We start from the raw sequence: 11,072 nt of genomic DNA on the forward strand, positions 1-11,072 counted from the left end.
GGAATATAGTGGTGAAGATTTCTGCTCTCAGGAAAGATTGACATTAAACACATAATTATGAAGGTGCTAAGTTATGAAAGGGGAGTATAAGGTTCTGTGGGCGGGTTTTCAGGCTGAAGGAACAGGAGCAAAGGTAAGGTTGGGAGTAGGCAAAGAGGAGACTAGAGACGGAGAGAGGGGCTGGAGCACAGAGGGTCTGGAATTCCATCTCGTGAACATTTGCTTTTATCTTTTGTAAGTATTTTAATTTTGAATTTGTTAAAGAAAAACATGGTCTATTTTTTTTGACTGTTGAACCTTCATATTTTAGCCTGAGAATATTTTTAAATTAGAAGTGATCTAAATACTTGGATATTTTAAATATAACAATAGATTTTTCAGTTATTTTCTCATAACTCAAAGCGTATATTCTTGTTACATTTTAAAGACACTGGTGAAAACATTTGAAGTGTGTGATCTTCCTGTTCGAGCTGCAAAGTTTGTTGCAAGGAAGAATTGGGTTGTGACGGGAGCGGTAAGTAATTACATGAACTTTTAATCCCATTTTCTGAGGTGATTATGTAAATGAGTTGCAGAATTTTGATTCCTGATTTGTTTTGTTAATTAGTGCGGTGTTTTAAAGCATGGACTTTATACCTTGAGCCTTTAGTGTACTTTTTTATGCAGTTCACTTCATAACAATAATGATGATTTTAAATTTTTATTTCTAGGATGACATGCAGATTAGAGTATTCAATTACAATACTCTGGAGAGAGTTCACATGTTTGAAGCACACTCAGACTACATTCGCTGTATCGCCGTTCATCCAACCCAGCCTTTCATTCTAACTAGCAGCGGTAAGAGATGACCTCTTTTGGTCATGTGCATCACTTTGAGTAATTCATTTTCATTCAGTGATACATGCAATTCTTTACTGCTGTTACAAGTAGAATTCTAATTCCAAGCAGGCTTTAAACTATTTAAATCCATTAACTTGCTATTGATGCTATGCTTTTATATTTTAATGAAATAGCAACTCTGCTGAGGATTTATATAGCAGTTGCTCTCATTCCTGTCAGGGAAGACTTGAAGGTCTAGATGCTTAAACATCTGCTGAACAGAAAGCTAATTCACATGCTGATGAATGAATTTTTAGCAAGTTGCCATATATCCTAGTCAGTTTTACCTTTATAATCAGTCTGGTTTGCTCCTTGGTATTATGTATAAAACAGTGGACCTTTTGGAGGGCAATTAAATACAAGTTGCACTAAATTGGTAGTAGCTCTTTAAAATTTTTTAAGTTAAAAGTTGAGAAATAATTTAAAACTTTTTTCAACCAACCTTAGAAATGCCTATTCCCTAAATAGTCATTGCCATTGTTATTCACTCATACTTAATCAGACTTGCATTACTCTGTCATTTTGTAAAGCCCATCGTCTTTCTTAAAATTTTCCATGAAATTTTTATATTTGCTATTAGTAATTTTATATTTGCTATTAGTATTTTTTCTATAAGTTTATTCTTAGAATAAATAAGGATTTTGAAAAATCTGTTCAATTTTGATTCTGTTTCTGTAAGTCATGGAATGTATGATTTGTGTTAGATTTGCTGCCTTAAAAGACAGAGACTTCTTAGTTCAGAATGAAAGAAATAGGAATTGCAACTAACTCGATACTTTCTTTTTGCCTAGATGACATGCTTATCAAGCTCTGGGACTGGGATAAAAAATGGTCTTGCTCACAAGTGTTTGAAGGACACACCCATTACGTTATGCAGATTGTGATCAACCCCAAAGATAACAATCAGTTTGCCAGTGCATCTTTGGACAGGACCATCAAGGTAGGGTGTCCACTATTTGTGTCAGTTATGATTATTGGTGACATATTGTTGTTTTAGGTATTTTACTACTGGCCACCCAGTTAAGTTATTCCCGTTTTAGAAGTTTCTCTCAGAAGCTGATTTTGAAGTTAAAATAGGACTTCTGACTTTGACCCAGAAGAGATCTGTTTAGAAAACTATTGTAGCAACTTGGTGTTCTTAATGAAAGAGTGTTTTTCTATATGGAAGCAATATGTTGTCAGACTTTTAAACCTTTGCGCACCCAGAATATGAAAAATGCCCATAAATTCTCTAGGTTACTATTTCCTCTCCTTTTAGTATATTCGTTGTTGACCTCTGCTTATTATTGTTTTATATTTACATTTCATCTGCTTCCATTTTCTTTCTCTTACTCCATTTCTCCATATTACTGTCAATTATCTTTCTAAAAGATGGATTCTTATCAGTTGCCAACCTAACGATAAAATCCACATGCCTTAGTGTGTAATACAAAGGTTCCCAAGACAAACCTCAGCTAATATTAGGAGGTAGCTCCTATAACTCCCCATTCTTTAGAGATACCATGAATGTTCACAGAACCTTACTTTATTTAGCTGTTCCCTCTGCCTGCAGTACTCTTTATTCTCCCTTTTTATTTTCTTCTGGAGAATTACTTATCTTTCAAGGCTGAGCACGATTATTTACTTTCTTCAGACATCCATTTCACCTCTAGACACATCCAGTTACGCTCATCCCATTCCTTCCGTGCTTTTGCTTCTGAATAATAATGTGTCTTGAGAAATCTTTATTCCCTGAAATGTTGATGTTTGGAGCAGGAACTGTTTGTCACCCTCCTCCTTCAAATAGGCATTCATTAGCAAACATCATAGTGCTTTGCTTGTACTAGATGCTTAGTACATGTTGCAGTGAATGCAATCCTATTCCTTTTTCTATTGCAATATATAAAATATCTCTATATACATAGATTTAAAAATTATATATTGCACTAACTTTGCTTACATGTATATGCTTATAGCTATAGAACAATTTTATTTTCCTTTAATTCATATAAAATATTATATGTTATTTCTCTGACAGTTTATTATTAAATGTTATATGTCTGAATATTTTAGGGTTTTGACCTTTTTTTCTTTCACTGGATTGTCCTTGCTTTTGACATAGGTCAAAAACTTTGAAATATTTTTGAACTTTTTTCACTAAATTAGGTATATTTTGAAGATAAGAATTGTCTTGTCTTTGTTGTATATAGCAAATGGTAAACACTTGTTTACACATCGTTATGCTTCCCGCAGAGCCTTCCATTTAGTAGGCATTCATTAAATATTTGTAAAGATAAAGCTCAATACCAGTGCTGTGGTAATGTTTGAGTACTTTTCCATACTTTTAATTTTTTAATTAAGGAGTAATGTTCTCCTTTTAATATATCTTACTAAATCAACTTTCATTAGTCTTATATTAAATCTCTCATAAAATTTTTTCCTGCTCTTAAAGTAGCATTCCTCAAAGTGTAGTCTTGGATCACCTGGGGCGTCTGTTAAAAATCAGATTCCTAGTTTCATCGTAAAGCCACTGAATCACAATCTCTGGGCATAGAAGGCTGAAAATTGCCATTTTCAGATTGTACCATAGTGAATCAGCCCTCTGGAAATTTAGGTAAAGTGAGAAAGAACAGAAACAAATGGGCGAAAAAGATGAACATTCTGTAGCTTCTCTCTTGGGCTTTCTCATTTTATTTATGTCAGAAGTAGGGTAGAACTGTCTTCTGAAAAGCAAGGCCTCATATTGACTGGCAGGTGCTGTTGCTCTCTGAAGGTATGGCAGCTGGGCTCTTCGTCACCAAACTTCACTTTGGAGGGACATGAGAAAGGCGTCAATTGCATCGATTACTACAGTGGTGGCGACAAACCATATCTCATTTCAGGTGCAGATGACCGTCTGGTTAAAATATGGGACTATCAGGTACAGTTCTTTTATAACCTTACTTGCCATATGTTAAATATGCTTCTTATGGTTTCTTATAGGATAATTAAAGCTCGGGTTGTTTAACTCTGTTCATAGCATAATAACTTAAGGCCTCAGTATTTGCAACTAAACTATAGTCCCAGAATTCCCCATAAAGATGAAAACAAATGCCTATCAAGATTTTAAAAATAAAATGCCATCATATTTATATTTCATTTTAAAGTAGAGATTAGAAATTCTAACATTTTAATTAAAATGAGTTATTATATCCTCTGGTATCCTCATTGGCAGACTTCCATTTATATATGAAAACTAGCAGATCATGCCATGACATAGCCACGGTACAACCATTTTGCCACAAAGACTCGTAAACCTAGTTATGAATTCTTGTTACTATGCTTATTATCTTCAAGATTTTGTTATAGTTTACTTTTTTTGTTTCTCACATCAAAATTTCCCCAGGTAGTTAATAAAACGAGACCTAGAAAACCAGTTTTACGTAGGAACTTATTCAAATTCGTATTTAAATACAGAATAAAAATATTAAAGACATTATCCTAGGAATTTGGGGAGAAATACTCAGATGAAAACCAGAGGTCTTTCGCGCGTGTGTGCGCGTGTTCTTCTTTAAATGTGATATTTACATTTACGTTTGCCTGTACTATCAAATAATAAGGAAATATGCATACACAAGATAATTGTATTTTACAAATGTCTGTATTGAATACTATTAAGACTGTCATAACCACTATCATTTTGTAATATATCTGGGAAAATTAAGGATATTACTTGTTTTTCACTAATAATAATGTTTTCTGTGTCTTGATTACAGAATAAAACATGTGTACAGACACTGGAGGGACATGCCCAAAATGTGTCTTGTGCCAGTTTTCATCCTGAGTTGCCAATCATCATCACAGGTTCAGAAGATGGTAAGTTGGAAGTGTATGTTTATTCCTATGCTTATAAATACTAAGTGGATATTTAAGTCAGGTAGTGCCGTGCATTGTAATTGGAGGTTTCCGTGGATTTTTAATACTTGTATTAGAGTAAAATACTTAAGCTACAAAAGAGTAAAGGGACATCATCATCATTTTAATGTGTTTTAACTCTAGTATTTAAATAAGAGGATACTCAGAAAAGTCCTAGAGAAAAAAAAGAAAAAGCCTGTGCTTTGGAGTCTTAAAACTTGGGATCAAATGCAGATTCTGCCTCTTCACAGATGTGTGGTTTGGGCAAATTATGAAATGGGGATAGGTGTATATCCACCTTAAAGGATTATAGCAAAAGGATGAGAAGAAATCACGTGTATAAAGCACCAGGAATACTGTCATTAGTTCACACTTAAAATTGCATTTCTTAATTTTAGTTTTTTGTGCATTTTGTACTAATTTATATATGTTGCTTTATAAAATCACTTATGGACTATAGATAAAAAAATTAAGCTGCCCGGAAGTATTTTCTATTTGAATATAAAGACTTCTTTGTGGCTGGTTCACCTGACACAGTTTATTGTCGGATGTTCAAATTAAAAGGGAGTGTTCATGTTTTTCTTTTTAGGCACTGTGCGTATATGGCACTCAAGCACATATCGCCTTGAAAGCACACTGAATTATGGAATGGAGAGGGTGTGGTGTGTGGCCAGCCTGAGAGGGTCCAACAATGTTGCTTTGGGCTATGATGAAGGGAGTATCATTGTTAAGGTAATCTCTGGTTATACTGTCTCTGAATAAATGGACACGGAAAGCAATTTTCCTTGTGTTTTAGTATAGTCATTTTCCAAGTCACCAGTTTTTTTAAACTGGCACTTTTTTTATTAGGCACAAGAGATTAAGCACTGGAGGTCTGAAGCAGAAGAAAGGAGCCCTTTATTAAATGAAAATAGAAAATGTTTATTTTGTTGTTTTGTTTGCCTTTTCATTGCTAAGAGCCATTTATCATTCTTTCAGCTTGGTCGGGAGGAACCTGCCATGTCCATGGATGCCAATGGAAAGATAATTTGGGCCAAGCATTCAGAAGTCCAACAGGCCAACCTAAAAGCAATGGGAGATGCTGAAATTAAAGATGGAGAAAGATTGCCACTGGCAGTAAAGGATATGGGCAGTTGTGAAATATACCCTCAGACTATTCAGCACAATCCTAATGGGAGGTAAGCCATCACCGAAATCTCTTTCTGAGCTTTTGTGTTAGAGTAGGTTTGCATATCCATAGCATATACACTACTGCCCTATGGCGGGCACTCCTCATTGAGCTTTTGCCTTGGCCTTGTAATCCTCAGCACTGCTGCAGGCAGCCATACCAGCTGTTGATCAGCTGTTGGCATGCAAGGTGAACCATATTTGCCTTCTTGGCCTGGTCCCACCACACAATTTTGAACAGTTAGATGGTTTTGGTTTACTCTTATTTCAGATATGTTGGGTTTCATGTCCTTGTGCTCCTTCGAGGGCAGGGATCATGTCTTATCCTGAGAATTAGAAAGTGTTCTCTCAATATTTGCTGACTCATTGCTCTTAAGAAAAGCTGGCATCTGTGGCCATGCCACCCTGAACAAGCCCAATCCCGTCTGATCTCGGAAGCTAAGCAGGGTCAGGTTTGGTTAATACTTGGATGGGAGACCACCTAGGAAGACCAGGTGCTATAGGTGTAAATAAAATAAAAATAAGGGATTGTAAGCCGACAAGGTCCTTGCAGTCTGTGAGGTCAACCAAGAGTTGCCTCACCTAAAAAACAACAACAACAACAACAAAAAACTGGCTCTGAGGCTCTGAGGTATGTATTTTAGAACAAGTTTTGGGATTGGCAATAATTCTTTTTCTTTACTGTAATTTGAACCATCCATTCTTTTCCTCCCTTAAGATTTATAAAGGACCAAAACATCTTGTGAGAGAAGAGTCGCTAGCATAATGAATTTAGCTTGTAGAGCTTTAAAAATTATTTTACAATAGATACGGGCATTTTATAATGCTGTCCTGAGTGTTAAAAAGACAAAATATATAAACCAAGTATGCTGTCTAGTTCAGTAAATGGTGTTCATAATTATTTCTAATAAAATATTTTTATGAAGATTAACACATTATATATTTTCCCCTTAGTATCATAAAACATTTTTTGCTCTTAAGTTTTGCATTTCACCTTTGGCAATCCAATAGCAGCCAATACAGTGTTCTAAATTAGAGCTTTTAAAGAGACTTGTTTTATGTCTTGAGAAAATTTTGACTGCAGCATTCTATTTTTACTCATTTAAATAAGCTAAAATATCTTGTTAATTTTGATAAATTTAACAGTCATTGAAAACTGGAGTGAGATGTTTTTATTCATTTGAATGATCAGCTTTAAAATGAAGATAGTCTTCCAACAAGATAGTGCCTTCTTATGGTATAAATGTAACGAGCAAAGTCTAGTCATCTTAGTGCTCAGCACATAGCACTTGAATTATTGGAATCTTACCATGTACATCTCCAGCCATTCTCATCTTCCTGTCCCCATCTCCTTTTTTTTTTATAAAAGAAAGACACTGCAGTAACATTTCCAGCAATAACCCCATCTTCATAATTTGCTTTAGGATTTGTTGGTAGAATATTTATATCTAGCTCTGTATTCAAAGAGACGTATAACGTTAAGAGATATTAGGTTCAGTTGTAACAGTCAACTGAAATAATGTTTGTTATCAGAAATATTTTACTGTAACTATGAATCATTGTTTCTTAACTCGAACGTGTCCTTGGTCCTGTGTACTTCCCTCCCTGGCTTCTGTAATTTCTAGGTTTGTTGTGGTGTGTGGTGATGGCGAGTATATCATCTACACAGCAATGGCATTGAGAAACAAGAGCTTTGGGTCTGCCCAGGAGTTCGCATGGGCCCATGATTCTTCAGAGTAAGTTTTGGCTAAGCGATATCCAGCTTGCCCTTCTTGCAAATGGGTGTTCTGCATGAGACTGTGTTAAAGAGTTCTTGAGGCTCAGTGTATGCTGTGCTTCTCCGTGTCAAAGAGTAATTTTCATCAGAGCTGCCTGTTGGAAGGTTAGAGTCAGACAACTGCTCCACATGAGCTGCCTTTGCTCTTCCTATATTCTGGATTGAGCCAGCTCACTCAGATTAACCTAATAATTCTATTAAACTGGGGACTCAGCACCCATTTTCTTGATGGCAGCCTATGGCAAGGGCCTGGTGCTTATGAGCTCAAGGCAGAGTAGGTCCTCAAATCAGATTCTTGGCGGGTGACTTGGTGTGACCCTTGGCGTCCTGAGGTGCTGATGCTCCTTTATGAGCTGCTTGGGAGACAGGCTATAAGTCTGATGTCATCTTGATAAGAACCTCATTGAATCTTAAAAAACTCATTTTCTGTGATGTTACACACATCCCATTCTTAACAAATTCTGTCTGAATTCAGAATATTCATAAAATGTTCTCATTAAAAACAAGAAAAAACATTTAACTCTAAATTTATAGCAGATAGTCACTGATTGGTTCCTTTCCAGTCATGTTTGATGCATGTCGTAGACATTGTTTTTTTAGACCACAAACAGAGTTACATCTTCACAGTTTTCTTAGTTTTATTTTTCCTGTATTTTCTGTTGCCCCTGGCTCCAACAGTGGGTAACTTAAGCCTTAGTGTTGTGTATTAAGATGCATGTTTTGTTTTTTAACACAAAGGTTAACTGAGAGGTAAGGAATTGTTTTGATCTTTCCATAAATTTCCTGGATCACTCATTTATATACAATTCCATATACTAAGGTACCTTATCATCTTAAGCAAAGTTATAGTTCATAGTTCATGAATTGCCTTAATCTCTCTCAGCATACCTCTGCCTCTGGTTTGATAGTTTTCCTTTTTCAACTTCATCTGGCCAAGACCTTGTTAAGTGTCTTTTCTGTCTTGAGCAAAGAACATGTCAGTAAATACTCTTGAATATCCAGCAATAGTCACACCTCCTTTTACTCCTTCTTTTCAAGTTAGATGCCCGAATAATGCAATTTTCTTAAGTTGTCACTAAACACGTTTGACTAATGCGCCACTTATAAAAGTTTTTCTTAGTTTTTAAGTTACTTTTATTGAGGTATAATTTATACAAAATAAAATGCATTGTTTTAAGTGTACATTTCAATGAATTTGAACCAGCGTATATAAACTTTAACCATCAGCACAATCAAGATACAGAATATTTCTGTCACCTCAAAAAAAATCCCCATATTTCTAGGTATTTACCCGAAGAAACCCAAAACACTACTTCGAAGGGACATGTGAATCCATATGCTCATTATAGCATTATTTATAATAGCCAAGATACAAAAGGTACCTGGGTGTCCATCAATGGATGAATGGATAAACAAGAGGTAGTTCATATATACAGTGGAATATTACTCAGCCATAAAAAAGGAATGAAATCTTGCCACCTGCAACAACATGGATAGACCTAGAAGGTATTGCACTGAGTGGAGTAAGTCAGACAGAGAGGGGCAAATGCCATACGTTTTCACTTACTTGTGGAATCTAAAGAACAACAACAAAAAACTCTTGGATACACAGAATATTCTGATGGTTGCCAAATGGGAGAGGGGCTGGGGGAGGTGGGTGAAAAATGGGAAGGGATTAAGACGTACAAAATTGGTAGTTACAAAATAGTCATGGGATATAAATATATAAAAGGGAATATAGTCAATAATATTATAATAACCATGGTGTCAAGTGGATACTAGATTTATCAGGGTGATCACTTTGTAAGTCTAATCACTATGTTATGCATCTGAAACTAATATATCGTATGCCAACTATAATTAAAAAATAAAAATAAAAAAATTGAAAAAAAATCCCCATGTTTCCCTTAACAGTTAGTACCCTGCCGTTACTCCCTGGCCTTAAGCAAATACTGATCTGCTTTTTTTGTCACCACATAGATTAGATTTGTCTTCTTTAGAGTTTCATATAAATAGAGTTGTAAAGTATACACACACTCCTGTGTCTGGCTGCTTTTGCTCAGCATAGTGTTTTTGAGATTCATCCATGTCGTTGCATGGATCAGTAATTGGTTCCCTTTTGTGCAGTGTAGTGGTTGCATTATATGATTATATTAGTTGGTTTAATCATTCACTTATCGATTCACATGGATAGTTTACAGTTTCTAAAATAATTTGTAAGCCCTAGAAATTTGAGTAATAATGTGAAACCCATTCATTATTTGTCCTATTGTATAAGGAGTACACTGATCTCTTAGGAAAAAATTATATTAGTAAATCTTCAAATATTTATATTTTTGCATAATTCACTACTCAGATATTTTGAAGATACTTGTAACATTTGGTGGAATTATGGTTTAGTATGTAATATGCTATTTGCCTTCTGTTTTTTCCCCCTAGATATGCAATAAGAGAAAGCAACAGTGTTGTAAAGATATTTAAGAACTTTAAGGAAAAAAAATCATTTAAACCAGATTTTGGAGCTGAAAGTAAGTGTTATTTATATATGATACAGTTTTAGAAGCCTTGTAATGGCTCAAAAGACATCTAAACAAAAACCTTTTTGTTACCTTTTTGTTATTTTTAGGTATCTATGGAGGCTTCTTATTGGGAGTCAGGTCCGTAAATGGCTTAGCTTTCTAAATACAGAACTCATACGCAGAATTGAAATTCAGCCCAAACACGTGAGTTCCCTCCATTGTTTTTGGAATGTGCATCTTTGTGATGAGCTCTGGGTCCCTGATGCCAAGAAATGTCCTTGTAACCTTCTGTTCCTGTTCTGTTGTGTTGGACACTATGCTGTTTACCTCAGGATTGCTTACAAAATCAGAATTGTGGCATTAAAATGAGTCAGTAGATGTTGGAGATTTTGAAAAATAAAAAAGTTATACAAATGTCAAGTGCTTTTCATATTTTAAATGGCTTCTGACCAAGTTAAAAAAAGCATGGTTTGCCGACAAGACAGGGAGTTCTTGACTCGGAAAGGCCTGAAAAGATCCCACTCAGTTCAGAAAGCTTCTTCATACTTTACCTGATAATGGCTATTTAAACTTTAGGTAACCATCTTCAGGGACAAAATTTTCTACTTTTAGAACTGCCTGCTTCTCTGACAACTTTCATTTTCAGGGAATTATCCTTGGAGACAAATCTACCTCTGGAGGGGCTTGGTTCTGTCTTCTCAGCAGGCAAAGGGGCAGAAATTGGTTCCTGAGGAGTGAAAAGGCTTATATTCTTTTTATCTATAAAGCATAAGTATTCCTAAGTATATACATGTCACACACACACCCACCCACCCATATGTGTATGTATATTGCATTATGTATGTATAAACATATAT

The 11,072-nt window shown here is 35.3% G+C and overlaps 1 protein-coding gene and 1 pseudogene across 1 annotated transcript in view; both read left to right on the top strand.

The window, feature by feature from the left end:
- COPB2 (coatomer protein complex subunit beta 2) overlaps window positions 1–11,072 on the top strand; it is a 30,783-nt gene that overhangs the window by 10,148 nt on the left and 9,563 nt on the right. Inside the window, 11 exon segments of the mRNA XM_011357459.2 lie at window positions 428–514; window positions 711–837; window positions 1,671–1,819; window positions 3,632–3,778; window positions 4,614–4,713; window positions 5,342–5,484; window positions 5,731–5,930; window positions 7,545–7,655; window positions 10,136–10,224; window positions 10,323–10,373; window positions 10,376–10,419. Of these exon segments, the coding sequence (XP_011355761.1) occupies window positions 428–514; window positions 711–837; window positions 1,671–1,819; window positions 3,632–3,778; window positions 4,614–4,713; window positions 5,342–5,484; window positions 5,731–5,930; window positions 7,545–7,655; window positions 10,136–10,224; window positions 10,323–10,373; window positions 10,376–10,419 (1,248 nt within the window).
- On the top strand, window positions 6,307–6,425 carry LOC111738153 (annotated as a pseudogene).

The sequence above is a fragment of the Pteropus vampyrus genome, unplaced genomic scaffold (assembly GCF_000151845.1).
Source record: "Pteropus vampyrus isolate Shadow unplaced genomic scaffold, Pvam_2.0 Scaffold35, whole genome shotgun sequence".
Lineage (NCBI taxonomy): Eukaryota > Metazoa > Chordata > Mammalia > Chiroptera > Pteropodidae > Pteropus > Pteropus vampyrus.